Source organism: Ambystoma mexicanum, chromosome 3q, assembly GCF_040938575.1.
Source record: "Ambystoma mexicanum isolate Mex_15411 chromosome 3q, UKY_AmexF1_1, whole genome shotgun sequence".
Lineage (NCBI taxonomy): Eukaryota > Metazoa > Chordata > Amphibia > Caudata > Ambystomatidae > Ambystoma > Ambystoma mexicanum.
The window spans coordinates 466,627,683-466,650,752 of record NC_090926.1 but is presented as its reverse complement, the minus strand read 5'-3'; the positions used below and the strand labels follow the sequence as shown (position 1 = coordinate 466,650,752).

At 44.4% G+C, this 23,070-nt stretch overlaps 1 protein-coding gene across 1 annotated transcript in view; it reads right to left on the bottom strand.

Moving 5' to 3' along the window:
* The window catches only part of LOC138447989 (uncharacterized), a 314,717-nt gene that overhangs the window by 285,387 nt on the left and 6,260 nt on the right, over positions 1 to 23,070 (bottom strand). The window contains exons 3-4 of the mRNA XM_069604515.1: positions 15,832 to 15,909; positions 14,208 to 14,290 (exon numbers count right to left, since the gene is read on the bottom strand). Of these exons, the coding sequence (XP_069460616.1) occupies positions 14,208 to 14,290; positions 15,832 to 15,909 (161 nt within the window). The remainder of the gene's footprint in view (positions 1 to 14,207; positions 14,291 to 15,831; positions 15,910 to 23,070) is intronic.

Genomic DNA, 23,070 nt, shown 5'->3' with positions numbered 1-23,070 from the left:
CCTTATTTTGCATGTTCCGCCCCCTATTTCAGACTCTGCGTAGGCCCAACCCACACACTGCAATGTGTCTCGCACAAGGTGCTCGACTGCTCTCAGACGTGTGCCAGACCTGGGTTTTGCACACAGAATGGCACGCAAAGTCTTGATTTTCCACGCAGATAAATCCATGAATCAGGCCCATAATTTCTGAGGTGAACTGTATCATTGGCTTCCTGGTAGGACTGTCTTGTTTCTCAGGATCCTGGCAGCTGCTATATGTTTGTGAATTATGTTGTGCTTTTTCATTTGATTCAATTCACTGTCGACCCTTGGAGACTTATAGGGCAGATAAGGCAATTGAAATCTGCCCATCCATCAGGATTGAGCACTGGACTGACTCTTTGTAAAAAAGTGTCTTCAGAACGTTTTAAATGGGAAAAAAGGGTATTCTTTTTCATGGGTTCCACACGAGCTGTGGTGTATTGCTCGTGCATGTGCAGGATTTAAGACTAATGGGCTCTCAAATGATCTGAGAATACTTTCACAAGTTTTACAATTCTTTTTCAATGCATACATGAATTACACTTAGCCATTGTTTTTACAGCTTCATTGTAAAGGGGCTGGCCAACCCTGCTGCAGTCTCTACCCCTCCTGTTGCCTCCCAAGCTCTTTGCAATGCCCTTGCCGCTCACTTCATTTGAAAAACCCAGGACATCCTGTCCACCCTCTCCACCCAGACCCCTCCTCTCCCCTCTCCATCTGTGCTTGCTGACCCTCCTTTAGCCACCCCCCACCATCCTTCTCGTCCTTTCCTCTTTTCTCCCCTGACAAGGTCGCTAGACAAGTCCGATCTATGAAAGCCTTGTCAAAACAGGTTCATCCCCGTTCCTCTAAAGCCATCAAGGACCACATTGACACCCCGCTCCGGCCCTTGCTGATTTTTGCACCCACTCCTTTGCATCGGGATCCTTCCCCTCCCCTCTGAAGCACTCCTTTGTGCAGCCTCTTTGCAAGAAACCCACAGCTGATCCTTCTTGTCCAGCTAACTATCGCCCAATTTACATTACTCCCTTTCTGGGTAAACTCCTGGAAAAGTTGGCCATCTCTCAGTTTAACCTTCATTCCAATTCTGTTGGCTGTCTCCATGACCACCAGTCTGGCTTCAGAGCTGCCAGAAGCACGGAAACTGCTCGCCTGAACATCTGTAAAGATCTGCTCTCCAACTTTGACTCTAACATTCCCTCTGTCCTCATCCACCTCGATCTCTCTTATGCCTTCGACACGGTCAACCATACCATCCTGCTCAACCGTCTCCATGAAAACCTGGGTATCACTGATCAGACTCTGGCCTGGCTGACCTCTTTCCTCTCAGATCGACCCTCCCAGGTCCAACTTGCGTCCTTCCTTTCATCTATCTTCCTCTCTACCTGTGGTGTTCCCCACAGGTCTAACCTCTCTCCCTGGCTTTTCAACCTATACCTTGTAACTCTCGCCCACTGCATTGCCACTTTCTGCTCAAATTTCCAGTGCTACGCTGATGACACTCAACTCATTTTCAGGCTGCCCTCTGCCATCTCCTCTCCCTCTCTCCTCTCTAACCGCCATTCAAGATTGGTGTGCTGCCAATGATCTTTGTCTGAATGCCAGCAAGACGGAGATCCTCCTCATCGGCACACCTTCACCATCCTTTTCCCTCACTGTCTGGCCGGCGTCCCTTGACCCCCTCCTACCCGCAGCTGCAAGGCTAAGAACCTTGGGGTCATCTTTGACTCTACCCTTTCCTTCTCCGCCCACATCTCTGAGGTCTCTAAAAAGTAAAATGTCCTACTGTACCTCCTCAGAGGTACTCTGTCTTTCCTCTACTTCCCCCAGAAGCTCATGGTATCCCAAGCTCTGGTTCTCTCTAGTTTGGACTATTGTAACCGCCCCTTTCTAAAACTACCCTACCTGCCTCTGCTCTCCGCCCTTTATAACTAATCCAGAACAGGACTGCAAGACTTGTCCTTGGCCTCAAGCCCTGGGATCGTATCTCTCCAGCCCTAAAAATCTCTCCATTGGCTCCCAGTGGATGCAAGGGTTAAATTCAAAACCCTCTGCATTGTCCACAAAGCATTCTGGGGCCTGGGTCCAAAATACCTTCAGCTATCCCTCCGCAAATACCTCCCCACTCAAGCTCTTCGCTCCTCTACCTCCAACTCCCTCAGGGTCAGTCGTTTTTCAAAGAAACAAGCTGGGGGTAGATCTGTGTCTTCGGCTGGGGCCTCCCTCTGGAACAGCCTCCCTGCCACTCAAAAACTTGAGGAGAACAATCTCCGGTTCCGGAAGAACCTCAAGAGCTTCCTCTTTTCATCTGCCTTCGCTCCCCCTCTCCCCTGCTGATCTGTTCTCTCTTGACACTGTGCACCTGGCCACCCTCTGTCCTCCGGGCCCAGGTACCTGCTCACCCTGCCACCCTCCCGCACTGGGGTCTGTATCTGTACCCATACAGCCCCTCCCCTTTTCTTCCTGCACTTATCAGACCTACCCTGCCTGCTGCCTTAAACCTAGCACTTGCAAATTACTGGCTGCAGTACCACTGTTTCTTGCCTTTATTATTTATTTATTGTTATTTATCTGTTTCTCCTCTGCTTCGCACTTTCCATTTCTCCCCCTTCCAAGCACTTTTCCCCTCCCTCTTCCCTATGCACTTGCGCATTCTCAATGTCACTGGGCCTAGTAAGATCGCTGTTTTGTTCTCCCCTCTACCACTCCCTTGCCTTGTTGCGCTCTGAAACACTTGTGTTCGAGCGCGACAGAAATAAAATATCAATATCTATATCAATACCATGAATTGTGCAAGTTCACACGTCATCGCTTTTTTATTTTAGTGTACATTGTACTTGGAATAAATGCATATTTTTTTATTATGAAGCATGGGCAGGTTCATGCTGTGTGCTAGTTCAGGTAGTATTGTTACACTCTCTTGATGTGAAATGAGGATGTTTTCCGATGCATACGATGTAGAGTGTTTAGTATGCTTACAATATGGAGCAGGGGGTCTGCAACCTTTGGCTCCCCAGATTTTTTGGATCTCCCATCTGCCCTAGCAAGTATTGTTGATGGTTAGGAATCACTGGAGTTGCATTGGAAAACATCTGTTGCAGACCTCTAAGAGTGTTTAATATGTATATGATTTAGGGTGCTTTCCAATATTTATTGTTTAGGAGGATCCCAATGTGTGCAATGATATTTGCATTTTTGGGTGCTCATTTGTAATGCCACTGTGGTTCTGCTTTTAAGGATGTGTAATATTTATTTCTGCCTTATATGAAAAACCTAAGGGGTTTTCCCTTCCCACTCCCGGGGGATCTTCCAAACAGGTGGCCAGGAGAGGGCCATCGCTTTTGGATCCCGATCCTGGGACAGACTAGCGAGGGAGGATCACCTGGGTGGAGGGTTCGCTGGGGTTTGGGGAGGGATTACCTGTGGGTGAGATATGGTATCCCCCTTTCAAATAACCCCCTACCTAACATCCCCTCAGCCACACCTGAATCCAATTGAGAAACGAACTTAGCATAAAAGGTGGAACCCAGATTCACAATGGGAGCACGGAAAGCCAGGAATGCAAAGGCCAGTTTGCGAAGGAGAGCAGGTGAGATGGAGAGCAGGTGAGCAGAGGCTATTGAGCACCAGGCTTGAGGGAACGGGATGTCGAGATGCTACAAGGCTGCAGGTTGAAGCAGGAAAAAGCGCAGCGAGGGAGCCATGTCTCCAAGAAGCCGAAAGGGTTTGTCAAAGTAAGCTTAAAGAGCATATGGCTAGAGTCAGGGATCTGGTTCAGACACACATGGAAAACGTGCACAACACCAGAAACTGGCCTATGATAAAAAGGTGTCCCTCAGAACATTCTCCAATGGACAGAAAGTGTTGTCATTTTACCCACTTCAGATGATAAACTAGTGTCAAAGTGGCATGTGCCTTACTGAATAATAGAACAAATGGGTCCTTGTAATTATAAAATATCCCAGCCAGATCATAGGCAAAAAACCCAAGTATATCATGTGAATTTATTAAAAGAGTGGAGGGAGAACCCCTAAGAATCCCAGGCTGCCATTCTATCATGCTTAGTACCAAGTGAATTAGACAAACCATTACCAATACACCCTGAGCTCACGAATAATCAGAAACAAGATCAGAGTGATCTCATATGTCAGTCCCGTGATGTATTCTGTGATAAACGAGGAAGAGTAAAGGGCACATTCCATCATCCGTACCCCACCAGGGCAAGTGGTACATTTAAGAGCATATCGCTTGGCAGAAGCCTGTAAGTACATTTTTATTCAAGAAGTGGAGCAGATGTTCAAGTCTAACATCATTGAGCCTTGCTCTAGTTCATGATCCTTTCCAATCGTACTTGTCGCCAACCCTGACCAAATCTGGAGATTCTGTGTAGATTTTAGAAAAGTGAATTCAATCTCCGCTTTTGATGCCTACCCTATGCCCCACATTGATGATTTGATAGACAAGTTAGGTAGTGCCATCTATTTGTCAACTCGAGGTCTTACAAAGGGCTACTGGCAGATTTCATTATATGGACCAGACAAGGAGAAAACTGGATTTTCAACTCCTATAGGATTGTTCCACTTTAAGGTTTTGCCATTTGGCTTGCATGGTGCTCCTGCAACTTTCCAATGGTTAATGGATCGAATTTCTAGACCATATTCCGAATTTTGCAGAGCATACATCGACGAAATGATAATAGATAGCAAAAGCTGGGAGGGCCACCAATTTGTCTCGGGAGGATAGCTGAGCAGCGACGTGCTCGCCTTGGAAGCAAGACGACACAAAGCAACTCAGGTTCGATCCCTGGGTCCATACTTAGAAACCTCTGGGTATTAAGCACGTTATCAATAACTTATCATATCAAATCATACCACTTATATACCATCATGAGAGCCTTACGCCAAGCTGGACTAACAACCAACCCAAAGAAGTGTCGACTAGCCCTACAGAAAATATCTGGGTTTATTCGTAGGAAATGGCAGCATCCAACCCCAGCAGGTAAAGGTACGAGCGGTCCTTGACACCCCCATGCCCAAAACCAAAAAAGATCTGAGGGCCTTTTTAATGCTGATAGGATACTACTGTTGCTTCATTCCTAACTTCTCTGATAAAACTGCAAGACTAACTGATAACTTAAAGAATGCCAAACCACAAAATAATTAATTGGAAGATGAGGATGAAATTTGTTATCATGTTCTCTTGTTATCATTTTCTCAAGCAAACCTTGTGTCAAAGCCCAATTCTAAGGTTGGCCGATTTCTCTAAGGAATGTATTTTACAGACAGATGCCTCCCTCACAGGGTTAGGTGCAGTCCTATCCCAAAATGCTGATGGCTTGGAACACCCCATACTATAGGCTAGCTGTACATTATTCCCTAGGGAGAAGAACTACACTGTCATAGAACTCAAGCCCTTGGCCATTAAATGGGCTATTTTCCATTTAAAGTATTATTATTTACTGGGGCAGCAATTCCGACTCTTCATTTTCCCCTTGTCTGGGTCAGCCAACATAAGGAGTCCAACCCAAGAATTATGCTATGGTTTCTGGACTTACAACCCAACTGCTTCTCAATGGAACACCGAAAGGGTAAGGAACAAGGTAACGTGGACTTCCTTTCGAGGTTTCCCTGTAAAGCAGTACCATCCGAATTGCACAGGGGAAGGCTATGTGAAAAACCTTAGAGTGTTTCCCTTCCCACTCCCGGGCATCTACCAAACAGGTGGCCTGGGGAAGGCCATCGCTTTTGGATCCCCACCCTGGGGGCGGACTAGCGAGGGAGGATCACCTGGATGGAGGGTTCCTTGGGATTGGGAAGGAATTACCTGAGGGTGAGACATGGTATCCCCCCTTTCAAATGACCCCCTACCCGACATCCCCTCAGCCTACTGTGAGCCAGACCCCTGGTTTCCATAGGACCCTCAAAGCTTCTCCCGTCTTAATAACACTACAACGGAACACCTACACTCAAAAGAACTTTTCTATTTCTATGAATGTCCCTCTAATGAGGACAGGAGAAGTCAGGCACTTAGCAATAATCACAAACACCTAAATCCAATTGAGAACTGAACTAAGTATGAAAGGTGGAACCCAGATTCACAAAGGGAGCGCAGAAAGCCGGGAAGGCAAAGGCGAGTTCGAGAAGGCGAGCAGGCGAGATGGAGAGCAGCTGAGCAGAGGCTATTGAGGCTATTTCTTGCTCTGAAACACTTGTGTATGGGCGCCATATAAATAAAATATCATTTCATATCATACCAGGTTTGAGAGAACGGGATGCTGAGATGCTACAAGGCTGCAGGTTGTGAAGCAGGAGAAAGTGTGACGAGTGAGCCGTGTCTCCAAGAAGCTGAAAGTGTTTGTCAAAGGAAGCGGAGAAGCTGGTTAATCTCTCAGAATGTTGTGCCAAGAGATTGCTTGTTTCCCTGGGACAGCGAAGCCGCCCAGGAAGGTCTGAGGGGCAGGAGGGGAGAGACCTTGACCTTGTATAAAAGAATTGTGAAGGACGCATTTTTAAAGTACAGCCGGTAAATTCAAAGTGATGAGAGAGCCCAGTTTGCAACAATGCAAATGATTACCAAGTTTCAAGCAAGGTGACGCGTAAGAAGTGAGACGCATCTAAACAAAGATTTGATTATTTTGAACTGTGATGAAACAAAGTAACAGAGTGGTCCTGTGGAATACTGCATTGTTGAAAGTCTTTGTGAAATGTGAAAGTTAAACAAAGTATCACTGAGGTGAAAAGCGAGTTGAATAAAGTTAATGGAAATGAAAGGCTACAGGAGAGAATATTGAGTGAAGCAAGATTCCGATGGGCATCAGATGAAATAGAATTGAGTGATTAAATTAATTTTCAAGAAAGTGGAACTTGTCCGGGTGCTAAGGAGCACATGTGAGATGGAGACAAAGAAGTAGAACTTGTCGTGGTGCTAGAAGGCATGCTCGAGGAAAGACTAACAGAGTATAAGAATATGATGACCAGAATGCAACAGTGTCTGAGTGGTCAGGCATGGGAAGAAGTAAAGCTGTACCATTTTGAAAGTCTCTGACATAAACCGCATGAGGAAAGCAGGAAGATTGGGGAAGGGATCCCTGTGTATCAAGTTGATCAAATGTTGTAACGTAAAATACTAAAGAGCTGAAAGTAATGAGTAGAGAGGATCTAAGCTCCGGTGAGAAAAGCCAGAAAGATATATCCAGGAACATTGTTAAAACAGAACTGTGTTATACTAGACAGCATTGAATCCGCCGAGACACGCCTGAGAGAGGTACATGAACTGTGCCGAATAAGAAAACCATTGAACTCCCTTTTTGTGAACTGTTAGGAACTAAGTGATCTTTTGGAGATCCCGAGTGACTTAAGCTTGGGGAAGGGAGTTGAGAAGAAACGCCATGACCATCCTGATATTCTTATGAGACACATATATATTTTATCCAATACCCTACACATTTTTAAGTTAGAACGTGAGGGCAAGCATAGGTTTGAAACAGACAGCTTCTTTACTTTTCACAGACAGACTTTGGACTATTCTTTCTTCTTTATTTTAATGGTCGAGGCTACTCCCATTTAAAAATAGGACAAGTTAGGCACTCTTCCAACCCCATTTTTATAAATAAAGGTTTTCGAAACGTGTATCCTTGTGTCTATGTCTACCCCTAAGCACCATCCCTTTTTCACACTTAGTACCGATAGGTCCTGCAGGTTACCGGCAGCAGAGTATTGACGGGGAGAAAAGGACAAAATATGTGGGGGCATGGGTCAGTAAATTCATGATTAAGAATTAGAGATGGTATAAGCACAAGCTGATTCTTTGTACAATATTGTGACCTTTGACTGACGTTTTTCATTTTTTCATTTTACTAAAACATTGATCCCCTAGTTTCAAAGCAATGGAGTGTTTATTTTGGCAGGGAGGATCTTTGTTTTTGCGATGATGTTTTGCAGAAAATAATGTTTTGTGGAGAATGGAGATGCACTAAGTCACGGGTGGAGGGAGCACATGAAATCTTTGCATTCGCACTATCACTTTCTTGAAGGCTTGTGCTAGTTTATCTGCCAGATGATGTGCTTCACTGTAACACACTGCTTCAGTGCCATTTCCCAGATGTGCACACCTGGGCTCAGAACGCAGGGGTTTGAAAAATGTGTGTTAATGACCCCCTTCATTTCACCAACAAGTTGAGCATTTCCACAGTGTTTCAGCCCTTTGCATGAACACAAGACAGAAGAAACGTGGTGATATAAAAGGTTTTGCACAGTGTAATGGTTGTACACCTGATATTTTCCTACGTGCAGCAACTGGAGTGAAGGGTGCAAATATAGGATGCATGAAGAACCTTCTGTGTGAGGCACAGTCACGAGGGGACTTGCCATATGCGCTGGCTAAAGTTGGCATTCGCAAGTGATTCGAAATGAGGGTTGTTGCCTCTACCCTTCGCTGTTCGATAGTAGACAAGGAATAATCCAATGCATAAGCACTGGATATAACCCTCATATGCTCATCAAGACCAACTGGAACCAAGAGTCGCAGTCATGAGAAAGGCAATGGTCAGACATTGGGAGATCTGAAAAGATGAACTTCAATGTTGATTCATATTTTGTTTGTTTGGTCCTTTGTTTTTATAATTTGTTGGTAAAAATATGTTGGCCACGTTGTCATTCCACTGGCCTTGTGAAAATTGAGTATAGTTCAGCATATCAATTGTTCTTGCTTTTCCTTTGTTGTATTTATTTTTTATTTTCTCTCTAACTATTCAAATAGTGATAATGGTGATGTTTTTCTAAATCTTATGTGATGTGTATTTTTACTTCTATATATCATGCCCATGCATGATACATGAATTGTTCTATTTTAATGCTATTGTATGACATTTTGACACATTTTTATATTTCATAAATTAGAAATATTGAAAAGTTGTATTCAAACTATATCAATTAAAAAAAAAAAAAATTGTTGGCACAGTAAATGTTTCTCCAGGTTACATCTGTGGACCTTTGATCAACACACCCCCTGCAAGTGTCAGGCAGGCAGAATGATGTTATTGGTGGTATATTCTTAGTGATAATATGTATTCTTATCAGTATAGAGTTAATAGAGACTTTCATAAGAGAAGATAAAGGGGTGCTATGTTGGTTGAGGGATTCCTCTATTTTATACTTGGCGATAGAGTTCATAGTACAGAACAGGCTACAATGTCATGTCTCATTGACAAATGCAGTGCAAGCAAAATAGTTGTTTGTTAAGTGCTGACATTTCGAAATGAAGTGTTAGTGGAACTTAATAAAAAGGCATGTTCTGTAGTTCGTAAATCACTAAAGGTGTATGTTTTAGGGTATAGAGACAAACACCCATAGTTGGAGGCCTTGAGTTGTGGAGTGGCGTGAGACTGGCTGAGAATACATCAAGCAGACCTAGACTAGAAGGGCCAAATGTTATGTCATTATACCCAGCACGGGAAAAAAGGTACTTTTGGTCTGAGCGCTAAACTGGTGGCGTCGGAAACCTCAAGAGTGGTCGCTTGGGAATTAAGACATGGAGGGGACTTATTGCCAGCTAACATTCCTCAGTCAATTCATAGTCCCATATGTACAACAAACATACCAATTACCATATCAAATATATTTCCTTTTTGCATGTTATAAATAAATATAGATAGATATCAAACCTTACAATTTCGTTAAAAATCATCAAACAATGAAAGCACAGAAATATAGGAATTGCGAGAAACATAAACCACTATAGTACATCATAGTAACAAACCACTGCTACAGAGTATGAAGAGGCAGATGGAACTCCCCTGATAGCATAGAAATACTTTCCGGTATACACCAACTTAATCCAACAACATCTTTCATAAATCTGTTATCAAGGTGATCGAACATATAACTCGCGTTTGGCCCACAGTATATTGATATATCCCATACTGTTTCAATTATTCCTAAGCAATAACATTAGAACCTCTGTGTTCTTCAGTGCTAATATTCACAGTCTAACACAAAAACCGGAGCGCCGACGCGTTGCGACGAGAGACTGTATCTTTGAAGGTGGGATTAACCAAAAAGAATTGTGCAAACGTAGTGAATAAGAATGCGTGCATGTAATGCAAAGTACTGCTAAAATGAATGCCCAGATTTGAAAAAGGCACTAGTTGTGCCGAAACACGTGTCATCAGATGGGCTCTCCTATGGGAGTTGAGATACTTGAATAAAATAATCAGTTTGATACTGGATCTGATTTGTGGCACAACTTTTCTGGTGAGGAACAACCATTTTATAACACAAAAATGTTTCATCTGTATAAACAACCAAATAAATACATCATTACTGATAAAATCACCCCTGCAACCATCCATGAACAAAATATGCTAATTAGAAATAAAAGTACAGATAGACAACATTGGGCAGTGATCCACACCCGACCAAAGGAGTTGCCCATAAGTACATTACTAAACAAACCCTTGCAAAGGGGCATCACATTCATCATCATCCTTTTCCATCTGTCTCCAGACATCATAAGGCACAAGCACTGTGGCCACCCCCTCCTGCAGCTATAACGTTAAAACATAAATTAATCTAATCATCGTACAATCCTTCATCAAAAAAACAGAGAAATCATCCATATATCGAAACAGATGAACACAAACCAGCTAATAATCTAATCCATGCACGCAAGGACAACTGAATCCTTCCTCTTGCCTTACAACAGTGCATTAATAATGCACCAATGCCTCCAGATCGGTTTTCAAGTAGGCTTAATTGATTCAAGTTATTGTCCCATGGATCCAGTACATATCACGCGATGTACAGTATATACAGCCACTGCCACCCTTACCAGGCTAAGCGATCCTCCTATTAAAACCCCCACATTCCACCTGGATGACATCACACTCCCCGACACTCCACAATCTCCACACTCAGCGATTCCACACAGAACAATGATGTCAAGCTGACTCACATGCAAGTTACAACATATCGCATATGATATGATATTTATAATGCACCTTTACACAAGTGTTTCTAGGCACCACAAGACAAAGGAGGGGAGACAGAGGGATGACTACGCGGACGATACCCAGAGCCTCCTCATACTCACAGGCAACTATGACACAGACTCCATAACACTTAACAACACCTACAACCCCATCCAAACATGGATGGCAGCCCGCAGACCCCTCCTGGTAGGATCCACTGACACACTTAAGTATCTTGACACTCAGTTCAGCCACTTCACTATTGACTCCATCAGGATCCCAGTATCTGGCTCAGTGAAAACTCTGGGGGTCTATCTGGACTCCAACCTATCCATAACTAGACAAGTTAATGCAATCGCCTCCTCAGCAGCGTATCATGCCAAACTCATACGCAGCTAGGCCATTCCTCTCCAAGGAGAATTGCACCAACATAGCCAGAGCTATCACCGGCTCAAGGCTGGACTGTTGCAATGTACTCTTCTTAGGGACATCCGCAAAAAAACCTTGAAAAATTGCAAGTCATCCAGAACAGCGCGCTTCGTGCAGCTCTAGGCATCCCCAAAAGAGAACACATCACTGCGGCCAGAAAACGAACCCACTGGCTCCCAATAAAAGAACGGGTTATATTCAAAACCCTGACACTAACCCATAAGTGCATCCACCTCTCCGCACCTGCCAACCTATCGCAAAGAATCCACCCCTCTAGCTCCACAAGGCAAACCAGAACACCATAATCAAACAAGCTCACAGTGCCTCTGGTCAAAAGAGTTAGAGCAGGCAGTGCTAGCTTCCCGTACCTAGCATCCCTACAATGGAATGGCCTACAACCAACTCTTTGTGCTGAAGAGTTACACATGGCATTCCGCAAGGCCATGAAAACCATGCTCTTCGCCTGACCAACTCCACACCAACCTCACTTTACTGCAGATTGCATCACTGGTTAACCTACAAAGTGTAATTATAACCTATGCTAAAAAATGTATAAATGTACAACATGTAAATGTATAACCCACGTGTACCTTCCCTGCAACTATGTTCCCTTCAAGTAACAGCGGCACGATGCCGAAGGGCTGTTTGTGCGCTATACAAATGGAAAATATAAATAAACAAATAAATAAATGACAAGACAGGTGATCTTACTAGGCCTTGTGGCATTCAGATTGTGCAAGTGCAGGGGAGAGGGTGAGGGGAGAAGTGTAGGGAAGGGGGAAGTGCAGTCAGGGCAGCAGGACTCTGAGTAAGTGCAAGGACGGCAGAGGACTACACGTGCACAGTCCCAGACCGGAAGTGCAGGTTAGGCCAGAAGGCAGTGCAGGCTGACTGGTCAAGGGGCAAAGGGGGGGTGTGGCACCCTGTGCGAATCTGAGGGTAATCACGCCACCAGTCAGGACGAGCAGATAGTCTCCATTTCTTCACACTGCAACAGAAACTGTAATAGGCTCCACTTCTGCACCATCCAAGGATCCCACATCTTCTTTACCTGAGTTGCCTAATTGTAGGGCTCCTACTACCCTGCCTAGCCACAAAGGTTGAGTTCCCTGCAACCCCTGTAATATACTCACTTCTACAAGCAAGTTGACCTCCCTGAGCCCACAGATACCACTAAAGCATTTTCTACAGCAGGTTGTGTCCCTGCAGATGTCACCATACCTCAACCCGGAGCTTGAATACACAGGTTGTATCCATGCAGGGCCTGCATATTTTAGATTTTCAAGTAGGTTTAATGGATTTAAGTTAACTTTCCATAGAACAACCACTGCCCACCCTGACCAGGCTAACTGAACCTTCTATTCAAACCCTCACATTCTATCTGGATAACATCACACTCCCTGACATTCCACAATCTTCATGCTCAAAGTTAGGTTGAATGTTGTGAAAAATTAATTGAGTACCAAGCCCAGTCTGAGTTATGTGCTCTGTGATTCAGTTGTACAAACCTTTCATTACATATATATTTCTCAGATATAAAGATCTGTGGTCATTCTTATGTTACCAAATGCTGTTTGATTTTATACAAGCAGGTTGCAACCCTTACTGCTGTTATTTGTCGCAGTCCTCTTACTCATAAGAGTACAATCAGAGTTTACTAGACTGTCCATCTCAGAACGATAACTTAGTATCTTATTTATTTAAAATTATTTCTCTGGCTTTTCTATTTTGTGAGCAATTGCTTTTCTCGGTAAGACAAGTGTAAAGTTACCATTACAAACGAGCATTGTACATTTTTAAAAAAAGAGCTAGCTTACAATGCTGTTAAAATTAAATACACACCGCCCCCCTATCCCCAACCTCGTGTTGTTTTGTCAAGTGCGCATTTGCTAAAGCCACCAAGCTGACAGCTGCGTCGGCTTCAGCAAATGAGCACCTGACAACATGGCAGAGATAGAGAGAGCTAAAGAGAGAGAGCTAGAAAGAGAGAGAGAGAGCGAGTGAGAGAGGGAGATAGAGAGAGAGAGAGAGAGAGAGAGAGAGAGAGAGAGAGAGAGAGAGAGGGAGAGACCTCATTGTCTCTCTTGCAGAATATGAAATGATGAGAGTTGGTTTGCATTTCCGTTTTATGCAAGGAAGAAAGTGTGAACATTTGTCCTCAAAACATGCCCTGCTGAAAGATGAGCTGGGTAGAACATGCAGTAATTATGTCTCACCACTCATTGGTAGCTGCTCGCTTAAATAATATAGGACTGATAACTTCACCTCACCCACATGTGGAAGCAGTTCCTAGCCGCTTTGCTGCTGTGGCTTTCACTCTTGCACAGAGCCTACAGCAGCAGTCTGCCACCAGAGGCTCTCAAGATGTTTTGGACTACAACTCCTGTGGACCCTCACCATTCACTATGCTAGCTAGGGCTGATGGGTGTTGTAGTAAAAACACAACTGATGCTACAAAGGTTGCAGGCCAATGGCCGACAGAGAGCCAATTTATGCGTGCAATCATCCAAAAAGCTGCGAGCTGCAAATGAAGAGAGCATGCACCATTCAACGCGATCCACCATGGCCCAGTCTGTCAACCTTCTTTTCGGCCAGCAACTGACCACCTAATGTTTGACCCCAGACACAGCGAAAGTACCTATCTGTTCTTAGAGACAGTGATCCCCTGAGTAGCCGGTGATGTCATGTTCCAGCGGTATCCGTTGCCGGGATAGGATGGAGTGGAAGGGGGGGGAGGTGTCTAGGTTCATCTGCACCGCGTCCTGAGCTGAAATACCAGAATGATACTCACATTCCGAGCTTGGAGGTCTCAACTGCAGTCAGCTCCTTGTTAGCCGGATTCAATAAATCGCAAGATTTTCCATCTGGATAAAACTAAAACATTTCAAATGTCAATATTTTCTCTGATCATGTACTTCGTATGTACAAAAAGAAGGCAAATGTGCAGTAGTTGACTCCTATTACAGGTGGGAACATGGTCAATTCAGTGAGGTGGCAATATAACGAAAAGGAACATTAATTGCACAGATATATATTATCACTTGCCGTCAGAGCAAAGAACACAAATAATCTGTTGCGCGCATACTCGGGTGCAATTACATCAGAGGCGGGCTGGCCCATGAGGAAATAGGGAGCATCCCCTATAGGATGGACCCTCTGGAGGTCTGCTAACGGCGGGACAAGGTGAGTCACGTGTTGAAGAGTGGCATTGCGCGTGACTGACTGCTTCCTAGCCCTACAAGCAGTTTAGAGGTACCGGAGGGTCAGCAAATCTCCCAATTTACCTATTGAGCTGTCCATCACCAGTCCACCATCAGATCCCAATATTGCTTTTCATATTTCTGTGCCCTTTGCATCCTGAGCATGGATGCAAATGACATCTACCTTTTTTTCTTAACAGCAATTTAAGTGTTTTGTGCAAAACCATTGCTTTGTCCTCTAAGGAGATACAATGATGCCTGGCCCCTGCCCCAACCAGCCTCCTGAGGAATGCCTGACAATCGCTGTGCCCTGCCCTCGAGAGGCAAATGTCCCATCAGGCGACTGAGCAGAGCACCTGGGTCTGCTAAAGAAAGGTATGCATCTCTTATCCTGCTAACCAATATACTAAGGAAGGTAAAAAGGGTGACTGCAGTCTCACATTTTAAGTTACCCTTCGTACTCTTCCACTAAACTTTAAGTTCTTGTCTCTCATAAGCCTAAACAGGTTATGATAATGTCTGAGTCTCCATACCGCCACTTTCCCTCATCTGCCAACTCGCAGGTGGTTGTTTTGTTCTTCCTGGAGTACAAAGTATCAGAGAGAGAGAGAGGGAAAGGAAGAGGGTGAGGGAGAGGGGGGGAAGAAAGGGAGAGTCTGTGAGACAGAGAGATAGAGAGACTAACTAGTAATGGCCAGGGGAGGGAGTGCAGGTTGTTTTGCCTTGTAAGGCCTACTCCCACCGTCCTCTATCTAACCGTCTCCCCTCTAAGTTCTCCTACCACATTACACTACACACAGAAGGCCAAAACAGGGTTAGTGTTAGCACATTAACAATAAACGAGCCATGACTACGCTCTCCTCTTTAGCCCTGTTGCACTCTCCCACATCAGCGGCTAATCACATTCAAAGCATTGTCGCTATCAGATCTTGAGCTCTTCCCTATGGATGACATATTCCCAAGTGTCCTCCGCTGAACCCATTCAAAGCAGATTGGCACTCAGGAACCGGGTACTTCTGGCCTGCACCCAACAACCCCACAGGTTTCACATCTGCCTTTCCCATTGTCCAATTAGAGCCCCACTCCACTTTTCTCTTACAGAGCCAAGTGCAGTGAGGCCAGCGTTATCGGCAGACAGGCGCTATACAAGAACACTTACTTCACATTACATTACATATCATAAATTTCCTTCCATCGCAAATCCCACCGGTTTACCTGAATAAAGCTTGCGGTTAACAGACATTGTTCCTCCTTGACTCTCGTTTGGGTGGCTTGGAAAGTATTCTCAATCACCTGGAGAGAAAAGGAAGTCTGCAGAGCATCAAAGCATGTCTATGGCTCATGAATGCAAGTTGCTGTTTGCTAGGACTATGTGGGATATGTCCAGTCACCCCCACCCATGTGGCCAAGATTCCAATACCTGCTTCGGGTTGTCCTTTACAACATAAAGCCAAACAGAGCTTTTTTTCTTTTGCAGTTGGAGCAGGGACTTTCGAGTTAGGATATTCATGCAAACATTTCACATTAAAAAGCCTTCAGAAGTGGGTTTTCAATCATCCTTGTGGCCTCAGTGGTTATAGCCTCTCATATGTTTGCCCCTGAATGAATGGAGGAAGAAATAGACAAGCCACTTTGGTCTGGTGCAGTGCAAAATAAAAATTATTATTTCTGATGTAAAAGAAACCTCAAAAATAGTTCCTCCAGTAGATGTAATTAATTCACCAGTGTTTTCCCTCTGGCGTATTGCTCTTGTCCCTGATCTATGACGGCTCATAGCACAGCACAGTTTGCCACGTGTTATATGAGACTAGACTACCTTACCCTCAATCTACCACCTCCCCTTATTAACCAACTCCCCTGCTATCCATTATCCTACCCCCTGACCCTCTACCCTCCACGAGGACGCAACAGTGAACTGCCCAGAATCCAAATTCAGGGAAATGGCTGCAGGGAAATGGGGGGTGCCCTTCTTTCATGCCAACACAAAGTTGTGTTGGCACATTGTTGGGATCTGGATCTGTTCTTCTGCTCAGGTCATGGTTGTTGAGGACTACAATCACTGCTTTTAGTTACTCGAGTGAGCTGTGCCTCAGCACAGATGCACTGAATAGGCACTGGATGCTCCGCACAGAGATTAAGACGTTGTGTCCCTTTTGCCTGAGGATTACGAAATCTAGTTTGCATGTTTATTTTGGGTGCACTGTTCATTAGGGGTGTGATCTGGCCTGGATGTAACACAGACAACAGTAGTGCAGTGGCACCAAACTAAAAGAGTGTCCAGCCATTGTTAATTAAACGCAGAAAAATGCCCAAAACTAATAAAAATACTACTGGCCCACCTCTGTAAGGGAAAATACAGAGAAAGCAGACTTTAAAGTAAATGGCACTCTGAGTTGGAAGACAGAGGTGCTCAGGCAAATATTTCAGCAGTAAAATGTCAGGTTCATGAGGATGTCTATCAAAAGGTAGAGAAGAGGGTTTAGCATACACTATGGTAATTTAAGGTGGACCAGGGGATAAGCTGAAGAGCATAAGTCGAAGAGCACCGGCAATGGGTTTCAACATGCAGTGCTGTTCGGCAGCGGCTTGCAGGACTAAGGCCAGGGGACAGCAGGTGATTGGGTCAGTGGTGCTGGAAGACTTGCCAGCATCGGGTGGAGAAGTGGCTACTAGCCTTCGGACAGCAAACAAGCTTGGCTGGCTCAACACAATGACGGAATGCTGCCGGGGCAATGGCTTGGAGTTTGAAGTAGCTGGTGACCAGGCGGTGTTGCTGAGTTGGGGATACTAGAAGAATTGGCGGGTCTCAGATAAAGAGACAACAGCATCAAGCGAAACTCAGAGATGTGGAGGCGAACAAGCGTCGAGTTCAGAGAGCACTCTGGTGGTTCCCTAGTAGCAGCTTGCATGGCGTTGAAGGTTTCCAACACAGCATTGAGGTGTTTCAGAGATGCAAGGAGAGCAAATGGTCTTTTCCTTAGTTCAATGTCAATGTCTCAGGGACAAGGTGAGTCATTTCTTCTTTCCTTCTCAAACATAAATGTTTGTACAAGGTACTTCCAGGGGTTCTGTCACCTCCTGTGACAGCCTGGGGACCCGGGGCTCTGTTGCAGCAGGCCTTGTCCACACAGCAGATTCCTCCCAAATGTGGCCTTGGAATGGATAGAGAGAAGAGCTTTCTTCTTCCTTTGAACCTTCTGTCTTCACCTTAATGGCAGAGGAATTTGGAATATATTTGGAATAAGGGTTCCTCCCCTTTTATAGGAAAATGGGACAGCAGATTGGGTAACAGCAACCCTGCCATTAAGAGTCCAATCCATCTGCTGAAACAAATGTCCTTTGCTTACTAATGTCATACCCAGAGTAACGTGTCTGCATGAAGTGGAAAGGTGGGTCAGGGGGACAGGAAGTTTAGGAACCCTAGCAAATCCAAAATGGAGAGGCTACCCTGTGGTCGGAACCTCTCTTCTGGGATACTCTAACTGTGCCCCCTTCCTCTGTCTGCCTACTTCGAAAGGCCTCCAGTAATCATCACATTGGTGTGGGTAGGTCAGGTTCATGGCAGGAATGTCTTGAAGGCAACAGTTCCCAGGGTCCTCCACCCGAGGTTTCCTGTGCCTTATGGAATGTATCGACTTCCCTCAGGGGGATCAATGAAGATACTTCCTGGGCAGGGCCCCACATAACTTAGCTGGTGTTGGTTAACTATGCTCAACCCTCCAGCCCCAAGACAGCAATATTATATTATAGTCTCGGGAGGATAGCTCAGGGGCAACATGCTCGCCTTGGAAGCAAGACGACACGGAGCAACAAAAGTTCACTCCGCGGGTCCATGCTTAGAAACCTCTGGGTATTAAGCGCGTTATAAATAACCTATCATATCATATACTACACTGATGATCCCTAATAAGAGTAAAACCAGATATGTAGTTGTCTGTAGTCTTGAGAAATTTCTGTCTCGGGTTGATTAATCTATACATAAAGTAACACTGCCCTGTAAGACAAAGGCCATTTTCTGGAGAAAACAGCTTGCTTTTAAGATAATTTGTATACCCACAATGCCTTGCTGACATGGCTCTGAACTGGAGGTGTACTTCCAGCAATGGCTACTAGGTGGCCTTGTGGCATGTGTGACTTGGCTCGAATGGAATATTGCACATTAGGCTTGTTTGATGTGTCTGCCTGATGTTTTACAGAGCAAATGTGAGGCCCAGGGCACCCCAAATTGGAAACTTTGGGATAAATTCGTCAAACAGTTCAAAAGTTACATTTAAAACAATCTGTTTTTTTGACTTATCCAACAGATCCCACTAATTCTCCCATAGTTGAAAGGGTGCATCCATTGAATGGGCGCACATTGAAACCACTGGACAGATTTCCTCCAAATAAGGAATACATTGGGAAAAAATGTGTGAAGATTCTGCTTTTGAAAAGAATGAAGAATAAAGAAAAAAGGAACTACTGCAGACAACGTTAGTTATTTTTAAAATTAAAGAAAAGCGGTTGGCTGATGGGGAAGTGGCAGGAAGTTGTGCATTTCTCTTGTTGCTTGCGAGACTTGTTAAACAAGTTCACATCAAAAGGCTACACAGTACAGTCTCTGAGTTTTATATGAACGAGTGAACCCATCTAAGTGCAGATTATGCTGCACTTTGACATTCTGTCCAGGTATTTCATTGATAACATTTACTTTTAGAAATAATTGCATCTATAATTGATGCAGTATGGTTTTCCATGATCACTGCATTCCTCTTCCTCATGCCAGTGCCCCGTTAGTAATCATTAGCAACCCATTGCCCCTGCTTGCCTCTTTTATGTCTGTGTACCCCATTAGTAATACACTATACCAGCCTCCCTCTTCTTCGTCCCGGTACACCATTAGTAATCTATTACCCCGCCTCCCTCGTTCTGATCCCCCATTAGTAATCAATTTCCCTGCCTCCCTCTTCCTCTTCTTGGTCCCTATTAGTAATATATTTCCCCGGCGTCCCTCTTTCCCATCTCTGTACCCCTTTAGTAATCATTAGTAATCCATTATCCCTGCCTCCCACTTCCTCATCTCAATGCCTGATTAGTAATCCATTGCCCCTCCTCCCTCCTTATCTTCCTAGACCCCCATCACTAATCCATTACCTCTGCCTCCCTCTGGTGCCACCCTTTACCCCATTATTAATCAAGTACCCCAACTTCCCTCTTCCTCGTCCAATTACCACATTAGTAATTCATTACCCCCACTTCATTATTCATCGACCCGGTACCCCATTAGCAATCCATTATCCTTGACTCCCTATTCCTCACCCCTGTATCACATAAGTACCCATTTCTCCAACTCCCTCTTCCTCAACTGGGTATCGCATTACCTGATTCCTCCTTCCTTAAACCTATACCTCCTTTGCAATGCATTACACCTGCCTCCCTTTACCTCGTCCCGGTATCCCATCATTAATTATTTTCCCCCGCTGCTCTCTTCCTCATCCCAGTTCCCTATTATTAATTCATTAGCCCTGCATCACTCTTCCTCATCTCAGTATCCCAATAGTGTTCATTAGTAGTTAGTCAATTACCCGTGACTTCCCTCTTCATATTTGCCGTATCCATTAGTAATCCACTATACCCGCCTCCCTCGTCCTCACCCAGTTACGCCATTAGTAATTGATTACCCCTGATTCCCTCTTCCTTGACCAAGTCTACCATTAGCAATCCATTACTGCCACGTTCCTCTTCCTCATTAGGTACCCCATCAGTAATCTATGACCCCCAGCTCCTGCTTCCTTGTCCTGATTCCATATTAGTAATCCATTACCCCCACTTCACTCTGCCTCATCCAGGTACTGCATTACACCTATTATGCCCACCATCTTCTTCCTCGTCCAGGTACCCAGTAGTAACTCATTAGCTCTCCCTCTTCCTCATCCTTGTACCCCATTTGTACCCCAATAACCCCACCTCCCTCTTTCTTGGCCCGGTGCCCCATCAGTAACACATGACCCTTCCTCTCTCTTCCTGCTGCCGGTCTCCCATTAGCAATCCTTTACACTTGACTCGCACACATCCCCATTACTGTTCCTCACACACATCCCCCATCAACCCCACGCATCCTGCATCACATTCGCTCCTGTACATCTCCATCACAGTCCCTCTTGCTCTTCCTTATCCCATTTCCTTTTTGCAGTTCCTTTTCCATGTCCCATTTCCTCCTCCTTTGCATCATTGCATGGCAAAGCGAGGCACAGGGTATGTAAAGTGCATGCCCTGTACAAAGTAGACACTGGCCATAGCCGTAGATCATATGCCATGACCTATAGATATGCAATGGGTAAAACCACATAATGTGTTGCTTAGAAACACACTGATAACACTGCTTACATACATTATGATATCAAAATGAAAAACATTAGTATTGCAGGTAGTGTGGAATATAGCAAAATAAATACCTTGCAATTCAGTAAAAAATAAAAAGCATTTAAGGTGAATCTGGTCAATACAACAAAACCCCTGAAGTTCACCACCAGAAGATATTACCTACAAAAGACTGGCACGCCCATGGGCGCAAAATGATACCCTAGTATGCAAATATTTTCATGGCAGAACTCGAGCAGCCGCTTTTACAACAACAATCCCACAAACAACAAAGATATCTGCGCTACATTGATGGCATTTTCTTGATTTGGACAAAAGGCGATGATTCTCTGAAGCAATTATACAATATCTAAATGGCTTCCACCACCACATTAATTCACCATGGAATACTACATGGTGAGCATGGTCCACTTCCTGAACACCATTTCTTTTCGAAAGGACGGCCACCAAGAAACAGCTATATATAGGAAGCCAACAGACAGGAACAAATACCTTCACAGGACAAGTTTCCATCCAAACCACACAAACAATCTATTATCTACATACATGCCATCTGAAACCAGCATATAAACTCCAACAGGAAGACAAGGGACAACCAACTTGACACACTTTGTTCAGCCTTCTTGCAAAAGGGATACTCATCTGAACAAATTGACAGGGAATTTGATCAGGCATTGAGAATACCCAGAAATGACCTGCTTCAATACAAACAGTGAAACTACGAAGATGCTACCCTTGGGCGTCATGTATGATCCAGCACTAACACAACTGAATAGAATTGCGAAGGACCTACCCTACAATCAATATTTAACAGAGATGAGGAGCTGTGGGACATTTTCGAGCAAACCCTTTAACTGCATACAAACAAGTGGAAAATCTAGCATGAACCGTCACCAGAAACACATTCTATCAGATCAATAAGAAATAAGATACGGTACATACACATGCAATACTAGGCGTTGCAGAACCTGCCAACACATTTTCACCAAATCATCTGTAACAACTCTACAGAACTAAGAATTACAGATACAATGGACATACAACTGAAAAATGTCCAATGTGGTATACCTCATCCAAAGCAAGAAATGTCCACAAGGATATTATGTTGGTGGGACCAGCAATGAGCTACATGAAAGAATGAACATGCAGACATACCGTCCTGAACCACAAAACAGAAACACCTGGGGCAAGGTTACAGAAACGTTGCACAGGTGTAAGTACAAGATTGTACGGTATTAGCACTAGGGCAAAGTTTGCCCAACTTTTAAAAACATTGTGACATGTTTGAAAACTTTGCACCATGACAAGTGCAGTTTGTCATGCTATAAAATGAAGATTTGGACTAAATAAGAAACAATTTGGGCACAAAGCGTTGACTTAATTTGGATCGATGTGATCACTGCGACCACATGTAATTGCAACAGCCGAAAATTCCGACTTTTCTTTTTTTTTTAAATCCCCTTTACACTGCATAGATATGTGGGGGGAGACCCCCCACCACCCCTCCATATTTCTATAATATCCCATTACCCCCCACATTTATATGTGGTGTAAAGGGGGTGTTAAAAAAACAAAATTCGGCCCTCGCAATTCCCAAAGCCTTTAAATGTAGTGGCCTTGGTGCTTTGCAGCAGAGAGGTTGAGAGGCTTTCCAGACATTTTCTTTGCTTGATGCAAGTGATTCCCATGAAATGAAAATGAAAGAACTCAAAACACTATTTGAATGAGAAAAAAAGGATGCCATCAAGCTTTGGAATGAACTCCTCCCCCTTGACCTTAGAGAGTCTAATAGCCTTCTCGACTTCAGAAAGAGGTTCAAAATTCTTCTGATTATGTAATCCCCTCTTAGGGGAACACTAATCATGTTGAACAACAGCGCTTGGATGGCTTTTCCAGAATCAGTAAATAAATACCAATACCAATGGCAATAGCAATCACATCAGGCTTGAGGTCGAAAGTGAGAAAGAAGACACCATGTGAAGTTGGGGATATGGGAGTGGGCTGGGGAGTGGGTTACAGGTTGATCATTTTCTGGGGAAGACCACAGGATTCTCACCAGATTACCATGGCAACGCCGCAAGATGCACTCAGAAA